The 26,668-nt window shown below is 40.3% G+C and overlaps 2 protein-coding genes and 1 long non-coding RNA gene across 7 annotated transcripts; 2 read left to right on the forward strand and 1 right to left on the reverse strand.

Annotated features, from left to right (window-relative positions):
- The first annotated feature begins 315 nt into the window (after positions 1 to 315).
- Positions 316 to 1,351, forward strand: LOC129776217 (uncharacterized). Its single transcript, XR_008743066.1, has 3 exons — positions 316 to 406; positions 466 to 900; positions 957 to 1,351. It is a non-coding gene; the product is annotated as an uncharacterized LOC129776217 (long non-coding RNA).
- A 3,721-nt stretch (positions 1,352 to 5,072) lies between these two features.
- Positions 5,073 to 10,127, reverse strand: LOC129774311 (uncharacterized protein K02A2.6-like). The gene is made up of 5 exons (XM_055778027.1): positions 9,995 to 10,127; positions 9,017 to 9,129; positions 7,401 to 8,950; positions 5,143 to 7,315; positions 5,073 to 5,096 (listed from the first exon to the last, which is right to left on the reverse strand). The coding sequence occupies exons 3-5, from the start codon at positions 8,837 to 8,839 to the stop codon at positions 5,073 to 5,075; spliced, it is 3,636 nt and encodes a 1,211-aa protein (XP_055634002.1). The 5' UTR covers positions 8,840 to 8,950; positions 9,017 to 9,129; positions 9,995 to 10,127.
- A 4,714-nt stretch (positions 10,128 to 14,841) lies between these two features.
- LOC129776321 (uncharacterized) lies at positions 14,842 to 26,612 on the forward strand. 5 transcript variants are annotated; one of them, XM_055781896.1, is made up of 3 exons: positions 14,842 to 14,862; positions 17,126 to 17,281; positions 17,349 to 26,612. In XM_055781896.1, the coding sequence occupies exon 3, from the start codon at positions 17,494 to 17,496 to the stop codon at positions 22,483 to 22,485; it is 4,992 nt and encodes a 1,663-aa protein (XP_055637871.1). In that variant the 5' UTR covers positions 14,842 to 14,862; positions 17,126 to 17,281; positions 17,349 to 17,493; the 3' UTR covers positions 22,486 to 26,612. The 5 variants fall into 5 exon arrangements, with proteins under 5 accessions (XP_055637871.1, XP_055637874.1, XP_055637872.1 ...); XM_055781899.1 differs by having other exon boundaries at positions 14,844 to 14,862; positions 17,165 to 17,281; XM_055781897.1 differs by lacking the exon at positions 14,842 to 14,862 and adding an exon at positions 14,889 to 15,265.
- The last annotated feature ends 56 nt before the right edge of the window (positions 26,613 to 26,668 follow it).

The following is a 26,668-nucleotide window of genomic DNA, read 5'->3' on the forward strand; positions in this document are numbered from 1 at the left end:
CATAATTTTTTCCACTTAAAGTACGTTGTCATGACCCTAATTTGAATTATTTTCTATAGACGTTCAGATATTCTCAAAAAAACTTGTCATTATAATATAAAATTATCTCAAAACATATTTTTTATGACGTTTTTTCACCACTTGCAGGCAATGGTGATTTTCACTTACATAGAGTACTAATTTGATTAAGGAAAAATCATGTTCATTCATAATTTTCATTTTAAAAGTGTATTGATTCCTTCTGCAAATCCATACTGTCATGCCTATTACCCAATATCGTCAACGCGGATAGTTCGTTAGTCGAAAATACTGAATAATTAAACAAACCAAATGGCATCACTGGTGGTTCTTTTTTTCACTCCGCTAAACTGTCATCTCAAACAAAAACAAATGGATCATACAACTGGTGAGTATGAAATATATTTCGGCTTTTTAATTATTAATCATTTTATCTTGTCTTATCAGCTATGAATACATTCGACTCGTTTGCTTCCATCAATCGGTAAGTGAGAAAGATGATTTCTCCCATCAGTGCGGATTTCCACTTCTATCACAGCAGCCAACAACATCCGTTTTCCTGCAGCAGTAACCTTCAACCCCTGTTGGCAATGCCGGGGGACAGCATCAACAGCAGCAGCAGCAGCAGAATTTGACCATGGTATGGTATTGCGAAGAACTTTCCCCATTAGAGGTTCCGTGCTTCGCGCACATTCAAAATCCTCTTCAGACACGAAAACTCAACGACAAGGAGGTATTTATCAACTTGCTCAGCTGAATTACCACCCGGAGGAACCCGAATGCACTGATTCCGTTGTATAGTAGAATGAAAATAGGCGAGGTAAGCGAACGTAATCGCATGATATTTTAATAGTTCGCATTTTTATCCGGATCATACAACTGGTGAGTAGGGAATTCATTTCTGCTTTTCACTTACTAATCATTTTATTTTGTTTCAGCTATGAATACATCCGACTCAATCAATCGGCGAGTGAGAAAGATGATTTCCCTCATCACCACATTGCTTATTTCCACTTCTGTCACGCCAGCCAACAGCATCAGCTTTCCCGCAGCAGTATCCTTTAAGTCCAGGGTGCTATTCCGGGCAACAGCATCATCAGTAACAGCAGCAGGACCTGGCCATCGATAGTATTTCGAGCTATTTTCCCCATCGGAGATCCCGTGCTTCACGCACATTGAAGAAACCTCCTCAGCCACATATGTGTGTCAAGGAGAAAAAGGAGCTGGATTCGAATCGTCAATCCAGACAACCCGAATGCACCGATTGCATTATATATCTTGTTTATATTTTATATGCATTTTGTGTTTTTTTGAATAAAATGATTAAAATCGATCAATGTTTTTCCTTTTCATGTTTCATAACAAACCAATACAAACAAGAGACGATCAGTGTTGGAAGCAGCGTTACATGCAGGTCGACGCCTTGCATATGTTGGCAAAAAAGTGGCGTCAAGTTGTTCGATGAATGCATATGAAAGGTCGATAAATCGATTGCAAGGTGGCAGCATTTGAGGTCGATTGTTGACATTTCATCGACCCGATCTTGGCAGGCAAAACGGATTGTGGGTAGTATCGTGACGTTCTGTTCTTCTAGCTTGTTTATAATGAAACATCTGTTTCGAGAAAGTTCTTTGAGATAATGTGAATTTTTGCTAATTGAATTACTTCGAATATTTCTTCAAAATGTTTCTGAATAATGTCTAAATGATTTGATACCTTGAATATTTGTTTGACAATTGTGAAATTCTGATTGATTGCTTTGTTATTTATAAACGATTGTCTTGCTGTGATTAATTGTTGTTTAATTACTTCATGTTGTTTGTTCAGTGTTTCTATGATTTTATTTATTCGTTTCTCTAAATGCTTATTGATTGTAACTTGAATGTTGTTTTTCCTGGTTAATTCTTGATTGTTTGCTCTAATTGAATCAATTTCTTGGTTGATTTCTTTTAAATCGTTTGCGTCTAAATTTCCGGTTATTGCTTTTATTCCTGATCCAATCAGATCGAATGCTCCTCGCTTTATTCTGTTTCTTGGTAGAAGTCTACTGTAGGAATTGAAAACTTTCTCATATTTACTATTAAGTATGTCATTCATATCGTTGAAGTCTGTGAATGTTTTAAGTCCAATTATAGCTTGGCGTGCGTTTTATAGAAGTGGTCGGTATTTATCCAAGTCGATTGAATGGTATATCCGATGTTGTCCCGTCCTGATCAGTGTATTTCCGGTTTGTAATGTCAATAGCCCAGGGTTCCTTGTTAGGTCGTATATTTGAATGTGTTGTGATGTGGTCTTCGTGAGAGTCAGAAATATTAATGTGAAAAGTTAAATCCACACCATCTGTAATTTGGAATAAAATTTTGTGTGAATTCATTTGCGCCTAATGTTTTCTTTATGTTTTTCTCTGCCAGAGTGGTCCAGAAACGTTCTACCTTTATCTTGGACAACTTTGACTGGGAAATACATTTCTTTTCCTTTGTTCCTTATTCCTTGTCTTTTATTATATACGGTTTCTTCCTCTCGAAGAACCGGTGGATGTTCTCTCTTCTTATTGTGGTAACCCAAATTTTTATTTTTAGTTTTATCTGATTGTACAATAGTTTCATTGTAGAATTTGTTTCTGTTTTCTAAAATCTTTTCCATATCAAGAGGCCTTCCCTCTCCATCCCTTATTCCGTAGAATATTTCCCGGGGTTTGGTTTTTGTGGTAGAGTGGAATTGATTCATTTGAGGTCTTTGAAAATTTTGTCGTTAATTAAAAGGATTCATTTGTAATCTCGAAAAATTTTGCTGTGGATTAAAATGATTCGTTTGAGGCTGATACTGGGGTCTTTGGTAATGATTAAAATTATTCCAGTTCTTTTGTCTTGGTGGGGAGGTGGTACTACAACAATCGGTTTTTGGAATCGATTTGTAGTTTCCATCTTATTAAGGCCGCATTTATTTTGATAGTTTCTCTCTTCAATAGAAGCATCGAAAGCTTCTTTTAATTTTTTTGGTTGGCGGGCTCTTACGTTCCCGCCGATGGGCTCTTTTAGTCCTGCTAAAAACACTTGAAGAGCATTCTCCTGGTGTGTCGACATTCTGTCCGTTCTCAAGTTGAGATCGGATGTTGAAATATTTGTATAGCGGACCTTACACGGTCAAATTTATTGACAATATGATGACATTTGAGAGCATAATGACAGCTGAACATGGCCGACAACGCAGAAATCCGGATTTTCTGATTTTCGGGCATCAATATCGTGACATTTCGTATGGATGCATGATGTTGACGTTTTACCTCACGGACTTCCAGACTGAGTTGCCAGATTTGTAAGCGGACATTTAATGTTTGTTAGTCTTTTTTGCGATAGCAATTAAAATTTATAAACTTCTGAAATTGTAGGAATCATAAATGAAAGCTTTTGGTTTGGAAAACTGATATAGTAATTTACATTTAACGCGACATGCCGGAGAACCACTCAGTGTCGCATTGGAGGCGGTTTGACCTGTAATTGGACATTGAAGATGAGAGTGGTACAGCGTCGATGTCTGGCGGCGAATGTCAATGTGGGGCCATAATTTGGGCCTGAACTCGATGTTTACAAAAATGTCTAACTAAACGTGTCGCATACAGGTCTGTCCAATTAGAAAAATGTCGCATTAAATGTAAATTACTGTACCTAAAATAGCAAAATACAGTACTTTTCGCGTAACTGACAATGTGATGGTGAGAGAGTGAATGAAAATTAACAACGTCTTAGGAATGTTTTTAACATTGAACTCGGTCATTCTTTGCGCTAGCGAGCGGGGCAGCCACTTTAGTCTAAGTTGTGTGTTTCTTCACACTCCGCTATAAAATTTGGAGAATGAGAAGATCTGGGAAAATCACAGGTGGTAATTCAAGTTACAGTAGAATCCCGATTATCCGTGAATAGTTGGGATGATTTTTAAACATAGAAACTATTTTTTATCAATACAAAAATAGATACAGATACAGATAATCGGGGTACAGATACAGATACAGATAATCGGGGCTCTACTGTCATAGTCTTATTTATCGAATAAAAACATTTGCTTGCAGATAATATAATTTGCATATATTTTCACAATCTAAAATAATCTGGCATCCCTGAAACTGAAAGGATCAGTCTGTATTTGTGAAGCGAGTATTATGATGTGTTCTTGAGAAGGAAAAACGAGTTTTAAAGTGTAAATTATGAATGAAAATTAACTTTTCCAAATCAAATTAGTATTCTATGTGAATGCAAATCACTTTTTTTCTGCAAGTGGTGAGAAAATCTTATACAAAAATTGTATCTGAAACTGACGTTATATAATAATAATAAATTTTAGTAGGAATATCTGAAAATTCATAGAAAATAGGTTATGTTAGAGTTAGGACTACGCGCTTCAACTAATTAAATAATACCAAGTAGATATTTTCATTCAAATTTTACCAATTGAAAATTGCAATTTAGCCTTCTAATCTGATGGAGAATAGTTTGGATCCTAAACTCGAATGTCACCACTAGCCATCGCGGATATTTTCGTTGTCTCGGGTTGAGGGCGATATTGACCGTGTAAGGTGGCAAAATATTGATTGAGGTTAGATCGGATGTCGAAAGTCTAGCTGTCACGATATTGAAGACACTTATTGTCAATCAGTTTGATCGTGTAAGGTACCCATATGGTTTATCAAAAGCGAAAGCAATTGATGAACCGAACTATAAAAATCTTCTATTGTTCCAGCTTGTTGCAGTTGGAACAATTCGCGAGTAAGCGTGACAGAATCACGCTTGTCGTTATAGTAAGTGTTGTATCCGGATCTTTTTAAATCAAAAAACACGTCTATCTCGATTCGTATGAGACACAAAAGAGACTTTATTATTGACAGTTCTCCCTGTGGCTACTATCATCTGGCTATATACATTTATGTCACTACTCTGTTGCTGATATGGTTTAACACCGGGAGGGTGGATTAAGTACTACTCTACATCCCTCACTTTCTCAAAATGAATGAACACTATTTACTTGAAAATCACTCAAATGCGTAGGCTGCTTCTTCTGCCTTATTGGACGAGTATGTTCTCCGACTGAAATAGGTGAATTGTTAACCAATACTTCACTTCGAAAAGCTACCTGATCCTGGACACCCTCGGCACCATCGTCTTCTGAAGATATCTGGACATCCTCATCGTCTCGTGAATGAAGCCGTTTTAAATGAGCTGTATTTCTATGAATTACTCGATCTGATATCTTGGAACGCAGCGTTACGTCAGATCCGTTCTTATCAATAATTTCCCACTCCTCTGGGCTGAAGTTGGATGCGAGCTTGTGTTCTTTCATTGGTCTCTTCACAACAACTATATCACCAGATTGAAGATTACTATTCCTTGCATGTCGTCTAACATTTGTGTATTCTTCGCTTTTCTGTTTCTGTTCTCTATCTCTGTCCTTCACTTCTTCCAAAATTTTTCCTGAATCTACTGAAATAGATGGTAATTTATCCTTCATAACCCGACCAAACATCAATACGGAAGGTGCCACCCCGGTGGTTGAGTGAGGTGTTGAATTATACGTCAGTACACACATTCGGAGATCCCACTTCCAGTCTGTATCCTCCACCTGGCTTATCTTTAAATGCTTTTTCAACATTCCATTCACTCGCTCCACTTCACCGTTCGCTTGAGGCCAATATGGTGTACTATTACGAAGTTTGATACCATATTGATTACAGAAATTTTTGAATTCATCGCTTCTGAATTGGGGACCATTATCTGTTTTTAGGCTCTCCGGCATTCCAAAGCGGCAAAATGTCTCATGCAAGGCTTTGACTGTCAAACTTGCAGTGGTTTGTTTCAGAACGACAACCTCTATAAACCGGCTAAAATAATCTACGATGACCAAGAGATTATCTCCGGATGGCAACGGTCCGACGAAGTCTGCAGATAAGTCCACCCATGGTCTTTCTGGCATGTTTGTGGATTTTAGAGGTTCCGGAGGGTCAAGTGCTGATACAATTGTACAGGATTTGCATTTTTTTACTAACATTTCTACCTGTTTGTCGATTCCTGGCCACCACACCTTCTGTCGCAGTCGCCTTTTCATTGATACGATTCCAAGGTGTGTTTCGTGAGCGAGCTCAAGTACCCGTGATCGCAGGGCTTCTGGTACAATTAGACGGTTTCCTCTCATCAGAATGTTTCCAGATCGATACAATTCTGATTCGAACGGTTTGAAACATTTTACAGTTCCCGTCCATTTAGCTCCATCGAGAACTGATATAAGCTCCTGAAGTGATGTGTCTTGCTCTGTGTGCTTCTCTATTTCTTGGACTGTAACTGCCTTCGGCACGGTCGTAGCTACCAAAGCTTTTATGAATGCTTCATGCTCATCGTCAAAAGGCTCTGGCTTAGAAACTGACAATCGGGATAACGCATCAGCCAGGTTTGTAGCTCCAGGCTGGTATATGACATCAAACCTGTATGATTGCACTCGTAATACCCACCTTTCAATGCGTGGACACGGTTTGGAACGTGGACTGAATAGAAAGTCTAAAGGTTTACAGTCGGTGATGAGTTTGAATGTAGCTCCCAGCAAGTATAAGCGAAACTTTTCAATAGCCCAAACAAGAGCCAAGGCCTCTCTCTCGGTCTGAAAATATTTCCTCTCGAGGTCGGTCAACGCTTTGCTGGCGAAAGCAATGATACGTTTTTCATTCTTACTATTTGCTTGCAATAGAACTGCCCCTAATCCAGTAGGACTTGCGTCCACGATGAGAAAACTCGTATCCTTGGGATCAAAAAATCGGAGAAAATCTACTGATGATATTGCTGCCTTAATTGAATCAAAAGCGTTTTGATGGACGTTACTCCATTTGAAAAGCGTTCCCTTCCGTAGCAGATCTCGCAAGGGATCAGTTTTACTAGCTAAATTAGGAACAAATCGACCGACGTATGTTACCAGACCTAAAAAACTTCGCAGCTCAGCGATGTTTGAAGGAGAACGGAACTGTTCAATTGCTTTGACCCTGCTCTCTGTTGGTCTGATTCCTTTTTCTGACAATTCGTGTCCTAGAAACTCGAGCTTGTTAACGTTGAATAAACATTTCTTTGAGTTCAGCAAAATTCCGTATTCTTCCAGCCTGTCTAGAAGAGTCTGTAGTCTCGTTGCATGTTCTTCTTCCGATTTTCCGAATACCACCAAGTCATCAAGGTATACAACAACTCCTTCTAAACCCGCAACTATTGTTTCCATAACCTTTTGGAAAAGTTCTGGAGCTGAGCAAACGCCAAACATAAGCCTCTTATATCTACGACAATTAAACATTAAAAAATTATGTTAGTGATTTATTCGAATTTGGTCAAAATACAATTCAACTTCAAAGATTTTATTACCTGAATAAACCGTATTTCGAAATGAAGGTTGTTATCTCACGCGATCGCTCCGAGATCTCGATTTGGTGGTAGGCGTCTTTAATATCCACCTTTGAGAAACGTACAGCCCCGTTGATGCTACCTAGCAACTCCTCGATGACTGGAAGAGGATGCTTCTCTCTCAAAACTGCTCGGTTTGCTCGACGCATATCAACGCAAAGTCGGACTTCTCCAGAATCTTTAAGCACAGGAACCAAAGGGGAAACCCAGGCCGACGGTTGAGTGACACGCTCTATAATGCCTTGCTCCAGCAAAAACTGCAACTTTTCCGCAATTAAGCCTTCCAGGGTTATCGGGGCCCGTCTATAAGGTTGCTGAACAGGCTGTACTGTTGGATCAATGGGAATTTCCAACAGCACCCCCTTCACTTTGGGAAACTCCTTTGGCGATTGATCGATGGCACCAACATTGAATCCAATTTTCAAAACTTGCAATTCACGAGCTGTCTCTTCACCTAGTAAACATTGCTTACCTCCCTCTACAACGTAGAACTTCGCTTTTGTTGTGTTGTCACCCGCTTCTATTTCTGCATTGAACATGCCCTTGACTTTCAGCGGTTCACTACTTGCATAGGCTTTGAGTATGCGATCAGGTTGCCTGGACCAATCATAAGCCTGAACATCGACTCGTTTCAGCTGCTGCCAAATGTGCACTGGAATTATGTTTGCGTCGGCTCCGGAATCTATGGTCATCGGAACTATGACCCCTCCTATGCGGAAATGAAATACGTTGCGTCCCATTGCATAAAAAATATTCGCATCTTCTTGGCAGTCCACGTTGCTCTCTGTTACCGTTCGGATACGTTTTGCTGGAGGGTTGTGCCAATCTGTCCTCCCAGCCTCATAAAACGATCTTTTGTGCCGATGCAAGGGTTCTTGGTTTTGGGGTTGGTTGAATTTAGAACAAAACTTCGCATAATGACCATTTTGGTGGCATCTATTGCACTTTATTCCTATTGCCGGACACCATTTGCTGGCCTTCAGATGCCCTGGATGTCCACAAGCGTGGCATGTCATTAAAACTCCACGGTTCATGACCGGAGTACGCGATGGATATACAAAATTACCCCGACGCTGTTGTTTCACCGATTGAACCATCACTTCCTCTCGATAGGCATGTCCTTTATTTGTCATCTGCATCGATTTCACTTTGGATTCAGACATAGCGGTACCCAGAGCTATAATTTCATTCAACGACCGTACATCTCTTTTCAATATCTCCATTCGCAACGTATCTGAATTACCCTTCTCTGTTATCTGATCAATTATCATTTCCTCCAACACGTTCGGCAAAAAATCACATCGTTTTGCTTGTATTCTTAACCTCAATGTGAAATCAGACAACCTTTCAGATGGTTTCTGTGCCATCTGCCTAAACACATACCGTTCGTATGCAACCATACGCTTGGGTTCGAAATGAGTATCGAAGGCAGTGACAGCTGCATCGTAGTAAGGAGGTTCACTAAGCACTAAAGGCACTCGTTTGGCTTCAGGCAAATTGTCATGCAGCTCCTGCAAATCAGGAACCACCAAGAAATAGTAGTTTTGCCAATTTTTCCGATTGATCCGTTATATTACAGGCACTGAAATAGCATTCAAGTTGTCTTTTCCATTTAGCCCACTCCGTTGCTTGTTGATTGTCTTCAATGTTTATATCAAACGGCTTAACAGCTCGTACTGACTCCATTGCTCTAACGAAATTAGAGAAAGATTGAACAAAATTTAAGTGTTTCCTATGTTAAAACTAATATATATATATATATATATATATATATATATATATATTATCCAGCGCCAGAGTATGTGGAATTCCAACAGCCTTCCGTGATGACTAAAACCAACAGTTTTAGGGCCACGGTAGATGAACCCATCGGTATTGTTCCTTCCCATCTTCAAAACCAGAGATTTTTGTAATATAACAACTAAGATCAACAGCCTTGTTTCTTCTAAAATCACCAAAACCAGCAGTTTTGGGACGCAGTACTAATCCTGTTTTTTCTTTCACTAAAACCAGCAGTTTTTTTTTTTTTTTTTTTTGCTAAAACCAGCAGTTTTAGAAAACACAAAAAAAACCAAGACCAACAGTCTTGTTTCTTCTAAAATCACCAAAACCAGCAGTTTTGGGACGCAGTACTAATCCTGTTTTTTCTTTCACTAAAACCAGCAGTTTTTTTTTTGCTAAAACCAGCAGTTTTAGAAAACACAAAAAAAACCAAGACCAACAGTCTTGTTTCTCATCAATTACCAAAACCAGCAGTTTTCGATCCTAGGCTGGTTATGCCCCTTTCCAACCGAAACCAGCAGTTTCATGCATACAGACAATTAAAACAGTACTTAATTCCGGGTTATCCCGTTACTTTCCCCACTTCACACCAATCACCAAGATACACATAACCAAAAAAACCCAATCCAAAAACAGCAAAAAAAAATGTGTTTGATTTTCATTAGAACCTCCACATACTCTGAGAAAAAAAAAAATTGAAACTTTTCACTGAGAATAGCTCCCTTCCTATTGCTAGTGTAGGTGTACATTTTAAAGTCAAAGAAAAAACTAACCTGTAACAGTTCACCAAAATTAGCCAAAATTCAATATGGAAACCCACCTCGTACGCCAATGTTGTATCCGGATCTTTTTAAATCAAAAAACACGTCTATCTCGATTCGTATGAGACACAAAAGAGACTTTATTATTGACAGTTCTCCCTGTGGCTACTATCATCTGGCTATATACATTTATGTCACTACTCTGTTGCTGATATGGTTTAACACCGGGAGGGTGGATTAAGTACTACTCTACAGTAAGCTATCAGGTTAGCTTTAATTTCTTCCCAGATTAGCGGTGTCCCGTATGTTTCTAAAACTCGGTCCGCATCTCCGGTTACTTTCGAGCGTATGGATTGAAGCCATACTTGCTCGAAGGGTGTCCCTTTAAGAGTTTCTAAAAAGGGTAACAGATTTTCCACTGCTCTAATGAAGCAGTGTAATTTGACGGGATTACCGTCGAATTGCGGCAATTCGCGGATTGCCTGAGGCGTTTGCATCGCCTTTAGGATTTTCTCCGCCTTGTCGAACATTACCGCTGTTTGAGCAATTCTGGCGGCTTCTTCGTGTTCATTTAAATTTTCCTCCTGTGCTGAGGTATTGCTCCTCGGTAATTCAGGGGATATGTTAAAACTGTTTGGGTTCATTATTTTCGCAATTATTCACAAAGCACTCCAAGGTAAAAATCAAATCATTCTTGTTAGATTTGCTAGATTTTTTTTGTCTGATTTAACGTTTGGTTTTGTTTTAGATTAGTAGTTCACTTTTGTGATATAAAGAGAGTCGCTTACGGTGTTACCCGGGCTCGTCTCTCTGAATTAGTAATTTTTTATTATATTTTATGGATGTGGATACAGCTTTTTTTTCAGGTAAGCTTTGTATCACTCCGATTAAATGTTTGTTAATTTGACTAAGATCTAATTACTTACTTGATAGAAAATAGATCACTCGTGCGTCCGTTGTAGTTCTCCAATCGTCAGCCACTCGATATTCGTTTGCGCGGGAAATCACTTTCGCGAATTTGATCTACGCGTGAACATTTGAACGAGCAATCCTACCGACTGCGCCAATTATGTTACATGAGGATATCGAAGAGTTTTTAAAAAGGAAAGACCGGTTTCACGAAGAGTACAAGTTAGACTGATTTTATTATTATCAATTTTACATCATGAAGCCTAGCCATATACCTAAAGCCCTTACGCTGCACATTCTATCCAGTCCGTTGTCGCGTCAGGTACAGAGTCCGAATCGATGTTTTACGTTGGTGTCCTAAATTGTTGTTTCGCTTGCGTTCGCGAATTGATGCTACCGATAAACTGTTCCACAGTGTCCAATTATAGCTTGGCGTGCGTTTTCTAGAAGTGGTCGGTATTTATCCAAGTCGATTGAATGGTATATCCGATGTTGTCCCGTCCTGATCAGTGTATTTCCGGTTTGTAATGTCAATAGCCCAGGGTTCCTTGTTAGGTCGTATATTTGAATGTGTTGTGATGTGGTCTTCGTGAGAGTCAGAAATATTAATGTGAAAAGTTAAATCCACACCATCTGTAATTTGGAATAAAATTTTGTGTGAATTCATTTGCGCCTAATGTTTTCTTTATGTTTTTCTCTGGCAGAGTGGTCCAGAAACGTTCTACCTTTATCTTGGACAACTTTGACTGGGAAATACATTTATTTTCCTTTGTTCCTTAGTCCTTGTCTTTTATTATATACGGTTTTTTCCTCTCGAAGAACCAGTGGATGTTCTCTCTTCTTATTGTGGTAACCCAAATTTTTATTTTTAGTTTTATCTGATTGTACAATAGTTTCATTGTAGAATTTGTTTCTGTTTTCTAAAATCTTTTCCATATCAAGAGGCCTTCCCTCTCCATCCCTTATTCCGTAGAATATTTCCCGGGGTTTGGTTTTTGTGGTAGAGTGGAATTGATTCATTTGAGGTCTTTGAAAATTTTGTCGTTAATTAAAAGGATTCATTTGTAATCTCGAAAAATTTTGCTGTGGATTAAAATGATTCGTTTGAGGCTGATACTGGGGTCTTTGGTAATGATTAAAATTATTCCAGTTCTTTTGTCTTGGTGGGGGAGGTGGTACTACAACAATCGGTTTTTGGAATCGATTTGTAGTTTCCATCTTATTAAGGCCGCATTTATTTTTATAGTTTCTCTCTTCAATAGAAGCATCGAAAGCTTCTTTTAATTTTTTTGGTTGGCGGGCTCTTTTAGTCCTGCTAAAAACACTTGAAGAGCATTCTCCTGGTGTGTCGAGATTCTGTCCGTTCTCAAGTTGAGATCGGATGTTGAAATATTTGTATAGCGGACCTTACACGGTCAAATTTATTGACAATATGAGTTTTTAAAAAGGAAAGACCGGTTTCACAGAGAGTACAAGTTAGACTGATTTTATTATTATCAATTTTACATCATGAAGCCTAGCCATTTACCTAAAGCCCTTACGCTGCACATTCTATCCAGTCCGTTGTCGCGTCAGGTACAGAGTCCGAATCGATGTTTTACGTTGGTGTCCTAAATTGTTGTTTCGCTTGCGTTCGCGAATTGATGCTACCGATAAACTGTTCCACAGTGATCGGTTCTGTTGCTGTGGGAAAAATGATGTTGCTTGCGTTAACTTACATACTATGGGATTGTAATGTATAGCATATCAAACAAATCTTAGAAAATTTCCGATTCTATTGGTGTGCAAATCGTTTAAATACGTTCGCAGCAAAAATAATTATTACCGTTCACTTTATTTCATAAAAACGTGACCTGTATTCTGATTTGGCACCCTTAATGTAAGACGTAGTCCTACGTCAAAAATGCAATAAAAAAATTGTTTACATATTCGAGTTAGGCCCTCTCAACATGTTGCTATAGAATTATTCGTGTCGCATTACAGGTCTGTCCAACTAACAAGATGTCGAATTAGAGGTAATTTACTGTATATTCTTCTATATCTACTCCATTTGTATCAATCTTGATAGATACGTATATTAATACCTGCGAGTGTTGGTCCTTGGATGAACGAACTTGTAGACTTGTTAGATCCAAGGCGCGTAGAAGTATATCCTAAGGTGGGCCAACTTGCTAAAACCACCAGGGGTACGACTAAAACGTCAAATCCCTCATATTGCCAGTGTACCCAATATTGCTGCGGTTTACTGACATTTTGGTTCAATCAATTACTGTTGTGTACAACTCGGTTCGGTTATATAGTCGAATAGTGGCTAACTTTAAACTCCATGTTAAATGTGAACACCTCCATGTGAAACTGAAATATGAATATCGCTCATGCAGTTAGAATAAAGCAGCGCATTTTTCCATTTCAATCCTCGTAAATGATATGTTGATAAACAAATGACGCCATATTGATTTTGATTTTGGGTAGCCTATATTCAATTGATGTCTAACCCCTGAAAACCACTCTTCAGCCATCTTGGAAGTCTGCTGTGTTTTGTTTGTAAACAAAACACAATACGCTAGTGCCGAAGCTCGTTCCTGATCAGTCTGTCTCTTTCACGCTTCAAGCAAATAATTCCCCTTCTGCTTTCTTCCGTACTGTTTTCATATACCGCTCCCCTAACCAACTTAGTCGGCCTTATTCTGCGTGGCGTGTGAGGTGAGATGACAATTGTCACTTATGTCACGCGATTCCACCAGGCGTATGCCGTGAGAAATCTCACTTGAATGAACTCTCACTTTATTCCCGCTCTCAAATATACGTGACGATTGTCACATGAACTGGGATTTCTAGGTGACAATCGTCGACATGTCTTGAGGTGTCGACAGTGCATGAAAACAAATGAAAAAAGGAAGAGGAATAATAAGTGTTTTTTTGGGTCGTATAGAATCGATAGTAATGGTATTATATGTATCAATAAATTCAATTTATCTTCAATTTTCACAGTACGAAAGACAAATTGCAAGTAGTTTGTTTTTTTTTGTGAAAGCGGTAGTGAGTCTGTTATTCCTCAATTGGACGAATAAGCACACCGAAATTATTTTCATTTCATGAAATCTATTTATTTTCTCTAAAATATATCTATCATATGGGTCTTGTGTTTCATCTATCTATCCGCGAGTCATCGTCACCGAACTGCATATCCATTTCAGAAGCCGTGGTATATGCCCGAGCCGGAGCCAGAGCAACAATTTAACACTGAGAGTGCAGAGAGCAGCAGCAACTACGACCAAAACAAACAAAAATGCTAAACTTTACAGGATGCAATCAACTGTATCACCAAATCTAAATCAAATACCTGCAAATTCGGCAGAATGTCCTGATACACTAACAACAGGCCAGGTTAAATCAGATCTATAGATACGGTACTGACTGCAGCAAAACAAATATCTGACCTCTCTGAGCGAAACAAATAAAATTCTGGGATGCCAGATGTTTTTTCTCAAATATATGCGATAAAAATCTGAAATATTTGTAAATATGTGCTAATGTCTGACATACTGACCAGCTTCGTTTATCATATGGAATCAATAATGTTTTGTCACTATTTTAAATAGCCTGCAGCAGGAATAAAAGGTTGTGATAAAAGTTAAATGTCTGCAAATTCGTGAACACATGTGCGAATGTGGCATCTCTGATCAGATTTGGCAACCAGCAGAATGAACGCCTTGTCACTTGCTGTTCATCCTCTCACATACATCAAATGAACCTCTCACGGCATCCGAAACGACTGTAGGAATAGAGTGAGGAGAGTTGCGTGATGGTGATGTGACAATTGTCATCTCACCTCACACGCCGCGTAGAATCAGGCCGAGTGACGAAACGGCCTCACCTAGTACCATAGACCCGTCTTGGTTAGATCAAGAGACGATGGAGAGGAGGAAAAAGAGGAAACTGATGACCGGCTGTGAATTATGGTTAAAATTGTAAAGCGATTTAGAATTGTCTTGTGCATAGTGATCCCCGATTTTTGAAATTAATCGTTCAACAGCTAATCGAATACTTTTCAGCAGTTTGTTATTCGATACGATTAATCGCCCCAAATAATCGATTAATCGATTAATCGTCACACTGAGAAAAATAATTAGTTAGACTAATATTTCTCGTTTGCTAGAAATCCATCTGAGACCAAAACAGTGTTCATTCCGCCTGAAAATTAATTATTATCTTATACGCTCCCCTAAACTGATAAACGAGGTTCAGTTAGTGTTGACCGCATTGAGCTTCGTTTACGAGTTTAGCGGAGCATTAAAGACAATGATTGAATTTCAGGGTAAAACTGCAACGGCCGTACCTTTTTTCTCTCTTGAATTGGATCGATTAGTCGATGTAAGTTATTCGTTCGCTTCGATTATTGCCCACATCCAGTCGACGAAAAAAAACATCGACCGAACATTGGCCGTAACGCTCTTTGTTGGTCGAAAATAAGGAACAATTTATGAAACGAAACGGCATCACTTGCTTTTTCGTCAACGATGAACTGTCATTTCATACAAAACAACAGATCATACAACTGGTGAGTACAGAATTTGTTTCTGTTTCCTATTAATTTCTAATTTTATCATTAATTATTTCATTTAATTTCAGGGAATCTTCAGCAAAACAATCCTTGAGAGATTAACAAGACAGCCCGGGAGTGGGAGGAGTTCATGGCGATCGCTTCGCCAGAATCTCAGCGGAACTCGAAATGTGCCTCGCGGAGGCACTCGCTATTGATGGAGAAAAATTTCGACGCGAGCTCGATGGACGATGAAAATGCTGCCACTTATGAGAGCCTGGAGGGAGATTCAGTGCTAGCGTTGGCGCAAATTATGCGGCGAACCATCATTGTCATGTCGGATGTGTTTTTGCGCGATATGAACGGGGAAGCCTTTTCGCCGATTCCGTTTGGTAGTGTCTATCGTTCGAGGTGCCGTCAAATAAGTGCCATCGGACCCCGTTGCTGTTTGGTCTACGATATGGCCCATTTTTCGGCCCTGGTTGCTATGGAAACTCCGAATGATTTTCCTCCGGCGTTCATTTCACTGGTGGATCCCAGCAGTCAGCTGTTGCTTATTTAGTTTTGCATCGATTCGGGAAAAGATTTTCATTGGTGGGAGTATGACGGCAGTAATGCGAACTGGTTGTTGACGGATGGAGAGCATGTGGCGTTGCTGAAAGTATACTTGGAGATAATTTACGCACCCGTCGCGGGCAGTCCGGATGATGAGATTTATGACGATTACTCGGACGAGGAGTATGAGAAGAAAATCGCCGACGGGGAGATTGTATTTTCGGACGAGAATTATAACAGCGAAACGAGTGCATCTAATCTAGCCGCAATAAGTACTTCTAATTAGTCACTTCCACCATTCCCACCCAGTTCGAGAAGCGGTGGTGGGTCGAGCGGAAAAAGTAAAGTCGGAAAGTGTGGTAAAGCGTGTAAGGCATTGTAACATCCGTTGGAATAATCCGACTTTTTTGCTTCCATCAACTGGTGAGTAAGAAAAATGATTTCCCCCATCCCCACAGTGCTTATTTCTACTTCTATCACAGCAGCCAATAGCATCAGCTTTCCCGCAACAGTATTCTCCAAGCCCTGGTGGCTATCCCGGGGGACAGCATCAACAGCAGCCGGACCTGACCATCGATAGTATTTCGAGCAATTTTTCCTATCGGAGATCCCTTGCTTCGCGCTCATTGAATAATATATGCGAATATGCATTGCGCCACATATGTGAGAAAAGTTCTCAGCTGGATGTCGAATAGTTTATATTTCATATGCATTTTTAATTTTTTTTAAATAAAATGATTAAAATCGATTAATGTATTTTATTTTCATGTTTCATAACGAACTAATACAAACAAGAGGTAAGCAGTGTTGGAAGCAGCGCTGCAAGCAGGTCGACGCCTTGCACATGTTGGCGAAAAAGTGGCGTCAAGTTGTTCGATGAATGCATATGAAAGGTCGATAACTCGATTGCAAGGTGGCAGCATTTGAGGTCGATTGTTGACATTTCATCGACCCGATCTTGGCAGGCAAAACGGAATGTGGGTGGTTGCACAGTATTCGTTCGATTAATAATCGATATCTTTAGGAAGTATTCGATTAATCGATTAATCGAACGATTATTGGGGATCACTACTTGTGCAATCTCACGTCATTCGCCGCGCGGAATAAATTCACAATTTTTTTTATTTGGACAGTAGCAATTCTCAAAGCAACGCGAACTCGTATTTTTTTCGCAGCAAAAACTCGAGTCGTTCTAAGTTTTTTCGCTTCTCCGCAAGTGATCCCGTGCTTCGTTCTAATTGATTGGCGGGAAAATCAGCGAAAACTTTCAAAAAACAGGCTTAACGGTTTATGTAAGCTGCAATGTCCGTTTGCTGGAATTAAATTAGAAATCAAATAAAAATTATTCATACATTTCAGAATGAATGATTCAGTGAACATCCAAAATAAGCTTGCTTATCGTACACAAATCGTATGACTCATCGATGAGACAAAAAAAAAATTTGATATTGATAAGCAAAGTAGCGGACCATCGATTAGTAACAACGTTTTGCGCAGCGCAGAGATGAAGTTGCACGATATCTGGAAGCTCTTTGAGTCCGAACAATTTGATCAAATTGTTCGCAGTGAAACGGAACGGTTTGAATCATGCTGGACAGAGCTGGTTAACTGTGACCACGTCCAAAAAAAGAAGTTAATCGTGGCGCTCATCGCGGCCGGAGTCGATTGTGATTTGAGGGATGCTAAGGGTCTTACACCGGTGGAGCAAGCACTGGCGCAAAATAATGCCGGTGAGCTGGTTGAAGCGATGTTGCTGGCAGAGGCGGAGCTTTATTCTACCCAGGAAATGGTTTATCGACTGGTGCGACGAGGCTGCCTTCCAGTGTTGGAGATTTTCTTGGAATTGAAACGTATCACGGATGGTGATAAACACTTACTACTGTCTCTGGCTCTGGAAGAGGCATCGGTGAAAGTTGTACGATTGACACAGGTCATGAGCAATTATTGTCACAAGTTTTTGCTGGCTTTTTATTACCGCAGCGCTGGTAGTTGTAAGTGGGGTGACTACGAGCGCAGGCAGGGTATCCTGAAATTATTCGATATAATATTAAATGAAATATCGTTCTTGCAGGACTACGGATCCGATAGTTTTACGAACATCGACAACGAATATTTACAATCGTTGAAAATAGTCTCAGAGAGTCTGCTCAATGTGAATGCGCTATGGCGTGAAGACGGAGTGAGTGGGCTAGGGCCGTACCGTTTGTGGAATCGATTGTGCTCTAGGGAGATAGTATTCTGCTTCCAAATCTTTATTGCTATCCATATGCAGCAAGAGGGAAGGGAAGAGTGTGTCTTATTTATCGACAAAGCGTTCTTGTCGGTGCTGCTGGAAATGCTGGAATTTGAAATTGGAGCGATAAAAAAGAATGGAAGTAGACCTTTGATCGAAGCTGAGAGCATGGAGCGAGATTTGGAGCAACTAGTTTTGGAAAGTGATATTTTTGCTAGATGGAAATGTAAATTTCCCAAACACAAACTGAATCGGGAGCAGATCCGGAAAATTGGGAAAGGAAAAAGAGTACCTGCGATCTCCGAAAGACAGCAAAAGTATCTAAAACAGCTGGTCTCTGAAAAGCAGAACATTCGACAGATTCGTTCGCAGTGGATTAAATTACATCCAAAAGTACGGTTAAGCAAAAAGGCTATCCAATGGGCAATCGAAAAGTCCCGAAATTCTGCTATCGTTCGGACGAAGCCGTTCAGTGAAAGAATGGCAAAGAAAACTCGCTTAGCGCTGAAGATGCTACATCTACGGCATGATGGAGCAAGAACTTTACATTCTCTGAAAACTCTGCTCGTCGGTATCGAAGCTGTGAAAGATATACGCTTGACAGGAAAAATTGCGCGAGAGTTCGCATTTGCTGCATTCAGAAGAGTATTGTTTGTTTTGGGCGAGTATACTAAATGTACAGAAGACACACCGAGTTTGGATAATTGTTCATTCACGACGGCTAAAATTTTGAATACATGTTCTGTCCTGAACGTTTACAAAAAGCAAAGGAATAAAATATCGCATGGTCTCTCCCTTGCTGATGTTAATCTACGTCTTCGATGTGACAACGGTGAGATGGATGGAGTATTGTTGGCGTATTGCGAGTCCATCCAGGAAGATCTACGAAAATGTTACAAATCATTCCACTACATTTGGGTATTATCATTACTGAAAGCAGCCCGTTCGTCTTTGGGGCGACTAACAAGGCTCCGATTGCTAGAACAATGCAAATCCTACTGCCAGTTGTTGTCATGTGTGCTGAAAGAGCAAAATCAATACGTAGACAAATTTAATTTATACCACAACTTTCCTAAAATGTACTCTCAGTTAGAAGAAGTCATGAAAATCGACGAGTTGAAACACAAATACAATGATTTCAAGAGTATCTTTAATGACATTAAGCAGGCTGAAAACGAATCGCGAAGGAATGAAGATCATCACTTAAGATGTCTCAACCTATGCTTGTACCATTTGCGGCAGTTAGAAACCGCCGATTGCCGGGATTCTGTGAAAGTGAAGATGATAGCCATGTTGCGTTACACTGAAGTTCGCTTTCCAGATTCAATACTGACACTAAGGAAAGCCACGAATAAGCTGACTTCGGTGATGCAAGAAAAGCGGTATTCATCTGGTACGGCAGGTGCGCTAACATTATTAAATCGCCACTTAACAAGCAAAGAAGATCGCAGTCTGGACCTGAGCAAGGTTCATTTCCACCAATTCTTGCCATTTCAGAATGAACGCTACACAGAAGATCTTCTAGTTGCCCTCGATATCCATTTGAATTCGCGTCAATTCTATTCGCTTCACTACGAAATGACGCAGGAAGTGTACGAACCACTGACAATAGACCACATTGGGAATGTATTTGCAGTCGACAAAAAATTCGAAGTCTTCGAAAGACTGTTGAAAAAACGTCATATTTCGTACGATGTTGGACTGATGGAGTTGCTGCGAAAAGAAGACGGTCGGAAATTCCAGCTTTTATTCGAGCAAATGAGTCAGTCCCTTTACGATTTGTCCGAGCGTGCTAAACGGATAAATGATGAATATAAATTTGCTCGTGATCTCGCTATACGGACGGGACTTTTAGAAATATGCCAGGCATTGTCGCATACTAATGCATTTCAAGCTAATTACCAGTATTTCAACACACCAATGCCGCTAGCAGTCGGAACATACCTTCGTAATAATTTAGCTCACGGCTCCATGTTAACGGGTTCAATATTCTTCTCGTCTGATGACATAATAATATTAACAATACATGTTCTGTTCGAACAAAGGCACCAGATCATGAATCGCCCAAGCATCGAACGTACACCAAATGTTGGAGACATCACACGAAAATATACGCGACGAAAAGCATTGCTAAACGAACTACGAATGCCCTTCCGTCTAAACCCGGATAAAATGACACTTTTACAAAACAAACGCTTCGATATCTACGGCAGATTCTACTTTCTGAGGCCAGAGGCCCGTAGTGGTTGGCATAATTTCCTAGATGTTGTTGTTTACGACTACCCGGATGATACTATCCGGTATATAGAAAGTGTCCGAAATTCGGTTCCATGCCAGCAGTCGGTATACTATTACCTATGGAATCGACTCAACTATACTGGATCAATTGTTGGACATCCTTCCCTGTTCTCCCACAGAGGAGAGAGTATCATGAACGCAGCAAAGCTTGAAATGAACAACATTCTCAGGTACTGCATGCAAATGGGGAAATTTGAGAAGTTCGTCGATCTCTTCAATCGATCCGGAAAGCAAATTAAACTAATGGATGTATTTAGTCCTTCTCACCCAAAGTGTATCCAGAAACTCGTTAAAATCATTCCATGGAACGCGGTGGATAATGAGAATCGAACTTGGCTCCATTTGCTTTGCCAAGTCAACAATACAGAGGCACTACAAGACGCTCTGAGAATTCCTGCAGTTAGCAAACTGCTCAACAAAAAGGATGGTATTGGCAGGACACCGTTGAATATTGCTGCAAACAACGGAAATTTTGGGATTGTTGATATTTTGCTTTCCAACTGTGATTCCCTGACACTCGACGTTGGAACGCTACATCAAGTAATCATGAGTCATCAGAACAGTCTTCTGAAATATTTCATCTCTGATTTGGAAAATAACAGAATCGAACACGCTTCTCGTTTTGTGGCAGCGAGCATTGGGCTGGCTGGGAATGTTGATGCCTTGCGATATTTCAAAACCAAGCTGTCTGAAAGAGCCTTCCGGAACTTGCTTGCCGGGAAATCGATTCTGTCGAATGCTTTTCTTACGAAATCTGGGAGATATGTCATCGAGCGATTTTTAGTTTTTCCTGAGGTATTGGAAACCCTCAATCAAGCTGACGACAACGGTAACAAGACCCCTCTGGTTCTGGACCTGAACGTAGGAAGATTCAAATGTATCAACCTTCTAGTAGAACGTGGCGCCGTTGTGAATTTTCCTGTCATCCAAACAGCAGCAATGCAGAATAGCTTTCGTTGGACAAAAAGGCTGTACAAAATGAAGGCACGCCCGTTAGATGATGTTGAATTGCTTGTGATCATAAAAGGTGTTTTGTATTACAAAATCAACATCAGATTGCTCCAGTTTTTCACTGAACAGTTAACGAGTTTGTCCGTACCTTATTCTTACTTGTTCATAGCAATCCAGCGACGCTCGCTCGATCATATTCGGTATCTCGTTTCAAAGTTCCCTGGATTATTAGCACAAGCATGTGACCGAAGCAGCTACCACCCATTTATTAGTGCCCTATATTCGATCCAAGATGCGGATTCTTTCCTACAAGATAAACCGCTGATCATGTACTTATTGGAGCGATGCCCAAACCTTCTAGAAAGGGATGATCTTCTGATCGAAGCTGTGAAATGCTGTGATCTTGATACAGTTCAGCGCCTCATCAATAAAAAGGTACATCTCGATGGGGAAAAAGAAGGTTTCACAGGCCTAACGATGGCAGCCTTCTTGTACACTACTCGCAAAGAAAATTACGGTATGCTGAAATTGCTTCTGAAACGTGGTGCCAGTGTTCGTTCTCTGCTGAACAACAAACCAGACTATCTTACACATATCCACCTGATGGAAACAATCCTCCAGGAAACGTCATTCGATCCATCAGAGGCATTTCCGCGAGTTTCCTTCATCACGAATGCTTGTGCGAGCGGAAGCTTGCGGTTGGTCAAACTCCTCATTGAAACGTATAACAGTGACATCACCTTGGCGCCATTGACCGCGTGCATCTCGATGGATTCTCACGAAGTGTTACGGTATGTTTTATCTCGCTGCTATTCAACTCCTTCCAACGATATACGTTTGATAATGCAAGCCCTAGAATATGCTATAAGAATTGGAAAGTTGAAGGCTGTGAAACTGATTTCGACGCTTGATTTAAACATGGAACAAATCTCTTCCTCATATGCGTTTACGGCTCATCTTTTGGAACAATTGCATTTGTTTATCTACCTCCATTCTATTATCAAACGAAATTAGTCTATTGCTGATCAGGACAGAATCAATATTATTCAACAGACGCACAGTATTTAAATAGAGAGGTCGGAGATATCACTGTTTTACAGTGGAATTGTCGTAGTCTTATCCCTAAATTGGATACATTCAAATTTTTAATTCATAAGTTCAATTGTGATGTTTTTGCTCTGTCCGAAACTTGGCTTTCTTCGCGAGATGATCTCTCTTTCCACAATTTTAATATCATACGCTTGGACCGTGATGACAGATACGGAGGGGTGCTATTGGGTATCAATAAGTACCACTCATTTTTTCGAATTGACCTTCCACCTATTGGAGGGATCGAAGCTGTTGCTTGTCAAGCAAACATCAGAGGCAAAGACCTCTGTATTGTCAGCTTGTATTGGCCTCCGAGAGCTGCGGTTAGCCGCAATCAACTTGTTGACATGTGCTCACTCCTTCCTGAGCCACGATTGATCTTGGGAGAGTTCAACTCTCACGGAACTGCCTGGGGGGAACAGTACGACGACAATCGTTCATTGTTGATATATGACCTTTGTAACAGCTTCAATATGACCGTTTTGAACACTGGGGAAACAACACGTGTACCTAAACCTCCTGCTAACCCAAGTGCTCTTGACCTCTCGCTTTGCTCGAATTCACTATCGTTAGATTGCAAGTGGAATGTAATCCAGGACCCCAACGGCAGTGACCACTTGCCAATCAAAATTTCCATCACCATTGGTTCGAATTCTTCTGAATCTATAAACATGGCATATTACCTCACAAGACACATTGACTGGAAAAAATATGCGGACGCAATTGCTCTAGCCATCAATTCCAGAGATGGTTTGCCTCCATTGGAGGAGTATAACTTCCTTTCTCGTTTGATATATGACAGCGCGGTTCGCGCTCAAACGAAACCCATCCCAGGCTCCACTTTTCGTCAAAGGCCTCCCAATCCATGGTGGGATAGCCAATGTTCCAAGCTTTATCAGGATAAATCGAACGCATTTAAAGCTTTTCGGAAACGTGGAACCATTGAGAATTTTCAAACGTATTTGCACCTTGAAAATCAGTTCAAAAATTTGATCAAAGGGAAAAAACGTGCTTATTGGCGAAATTTCGTGGGAGGTTTGTCACGAGAAACGTCAATGAAAAAATTATGGAAAGTGGCTCGAAACATGAGAAATCGCTCTTCAACGAATGAAAGCGAAGAATATTCACATCGATGGATTTTTAATTTTGCACGGAAGGTTTGTCCCGATTCCGCTCCCGTGCAGAAAATTGTTCGAGATATACCACAAGATAGGTGCGATCTTGATTCCGAGTTTTCGATGGTAGAATTCTCTCTTGCTCTCCTTTCATGTAACAATTCTGCTCCAGGAACGGATAGAATTAAGTTCAACTTGTTAAAAAACCTCCCTGATGTGGCGAAACATCGCTTGTTGAATTTATTCAATCGGTTTCTGGAGCATAATACTGTTCCAGATGATTGGAGACAAGTGCGAATTATAGCTATTCAAAAACCCGGAAAACCCGCGTCCGACTTCAATTCGTACCGCCTAATAGCAATGCTGTCTTGTATACGGAAATTGTTGGAGAAAATGATCTTGTTTCGCCTTGATCATTGGGATGAAACGAATGGCTTACTCTCAGATACACAATATGGGTTCCGCAGGGGCAAGGGGACGAATGATTGTCTTGCGTTGCTTTCTTCAGAAATTCAAATGGCTTACGCCGAAAAAAAAACAAATGGCTTCAGTATTCTTGGACATAAAGGGGGCCTTTGATTCTGTTTCAATAGAGGTTTTGTCAGACAAATTACACTCTCGGGGTCTGCCGCCTCTGTTGAATAATATGTTATATAACTTGCTTTGTGAGAAACAGTTGAATTTTTCTCACGGGGATTCGACAGTAAATCGGGTCTCCTACATGGGCCTCCCCCAGGGCTCATGTTTAAGCCCCCTTTTGTACAACTTCTATGTAAGCGACATCGACAATTGTCTTACACAAAATTGCAGCCTAAGACAACTTGCAGATGACGGAGTGGTGTCTGTCGTAGGATCAAACGAATCCGACCTGCAAGGACCCTTACAAGATACTTTGAACAATTTTTCAACCTGGGCCATTGGGCTAGGGATCGAATTCTCCACGGAGAAAACAGAGATGGTGGTTTTTTCTAGGAAGCATAGACCAGCAAAACCAAAGCTTCAACTTTTGGGTAAACCGATCACTCATGCTATGTCATTCAAGTATCTTGGGGTCTGGTTCGACTCCAAATGTACTTGGGGGGCCCATATTAGGTATCTGAGTAAAAAATGCCAACAAAGAATAAACTTTCTCCGTACAATTACCGGCACATGGTGGGGAGCCCATCCCGAAGATCTTATAATGTTGTATCGAACAACTATTCTCTCAGTGATGGAGTATGGCAGTTTCTGTTTTCAATCAGCTGCCAAAACACATCTCATTAAACTCGAGCGAATTCAGTATCTTTGTCTCCGTATTGCGTTGGGATGTATGCCCTCAACGCATACCATGAGTCTCGAGGTTTTGGCAGGCGTACTCTCACTAAAAGATCGCTTCAATTTATTATCTCTTCGGTTCCTCATCCGGTGTAAGGTTATGAACCAATTGGTGATCGGAAATTTTGAGCAGCTTATCGAGCTAAATTTTCATTCAGGATTCATGAGCTCATATCATGAATTCATCTCCATGCAGGTTGATCCTTCTTCGTATACTCTCAACCGTGTTTGTTTTCCTGACTACATTAATTCCTCTGTACATTTTGATCTGTTCATGAAGGAGAAAATCCATGGAATTCCAGATTATCATCGATCGGGGATCATTCCTACGATCTTCAATGCAAAGTATGGGCGTGTCAATTGTGATAATATGTACTTTACTGATGGGTCCTCTATGAATGAGTCCACAGGATTTGGAGTGTTCAACGAAATTTATAGCACCTCCCACAGTCTTCAGAATCCTTGCTCTGTGTATATTGCTGAATTGGCAGCAATACATTGGGCGCTGGACAGCGTCGCCTCACGACCTGTTGAACACTATTACATTGTAACGGATAGTCTTAGCTCTGTCGAAGCTATCCGTTCAGTGAGGCCGGAAAAGCACTCGCCGTACTTCCTTGAGAGAATACGAGAAAATTTGAGTGCTTTAACCAGACGCTGTTATGTCATTACCTTTGTCTAGGTCCCTTCACATTGCTCAATTCCGGGTAACGAGAGGGCTGACTCATTGGCAAAGGTAGGTGCAATTGAAGGCGATATTTATCAGCGTCAAATCGCTTTCCATGAATTTTATTCTTTAGTCCGTAAAAATACCATCGCTAACTGGCAACGTAAATGGAACGAAGATGAATTGGGCCGGTGGTTTCACTCGATTATCCCTAAGGTTAGCCTCAAACCATGGTTCAAAAGTCTGGACTTAAGTCGGGACTTTATTCGCACCTTCTCTCGACTCATGTCCAATCACTGTTCGTTAGACGCGCTACTCTTTCGTTTTAATCTTGCCGATGGCAATATCTGTGCTTGTGGCCAAGGTTACCACGACATCGAACACGTTGTTTGGTCGTGCGAGGAGTATCTTGTTGCCAGATCGAATTTAGAAAACTCTCTTCGGGCTAGAGGAAGGCAGCCCAATGTGCCGGTGAGAGATGTGTTAGCTGGTTTAGACCTTGATTACATGTCCCAAATATATGTCTTCCTGAAAGCTATCAATCTTCGTGTGTGATTGTCCTTATATCCTTATATTCTCCTTTTCCTTTCCCTTCGCGAGAAATCAAATCCCTTCTTACTAACAATAGAATAAGGTGAAATGTAAATACATGTTAGATATAAGATAGGCTTAAGAATTGAGTATGATGAATGTGAGTGTGAACATTGTCAACATATCCTTATATCCCATCCTTTTCCTGAAACAAAATGTCACCCTTCTAAACTCGAGCAAGCCGCGAGTAATCGGTTCTCTACTTCATTAACATTAGAATTAATAAAAAATGTTTATATATACTTGTAACTATACAAATAGGAGTTTGGCTCCTTTAAACTTATGTAACTGAGCCTGTAAAAATAAACGATTTAATAAAAAAAAAAAAACAGACGCACAGTGAATAAAACAATGTTTATAACGTTTTATGTTGTTTTTTTTTATTTCTTACACCCTTCCTCTTGGACTTCTCGGTCTGGTA

This window comes from Toxorhynchites rutilus, chromosome 3 (assembly GCF_029784135.1).
Source record: "Toxorhynchites rutilus septentrionalis strain SRP chromosome 3, ASM2978413v1, whole genome shotgun sequence".
NCBI lineage: Eukaryota > Metazoa > Arthropoda > Insecta > Diptera > Culicidae > Toxorhynchites > Toxorhynchites rutilus.

What these genes read in the sequence shown, in the direction of transcription:
- LOC129774311 (XM_055778027.1), bottom strand. Translation starts at nt 8,839, where the DNA reads ATGGTTGCATACGAACGGTATGTGTTTAGGCAGATGGCACAGAAACCA. An exon ending in TCGAAATACGGTTTATTCAG is followed by an intron (nt 7,316 to 7,400) that starts GTAATAAAATCT and finishes TAATTGTCGTAG; the next exon opens with ATATAAGAGGCTTATGTTTG. An exon ending in CCGAGGGTGTCCAGGATCAG is followed by an intron (nt 5,097 to 5,142) that starts GTAGCTTTTCGA and finishes CACCTATTTCAG; the next exon opens with TCGGAGAACATACTCGTCCA.
- LOC129776321 (XM_055781896.1), top strand. Translation starts at nt 17,494, where the DNA reads ATGAAGTTGCACGATATCTGGAAGCTCTTTGAGTCCGAACAATTTGAT.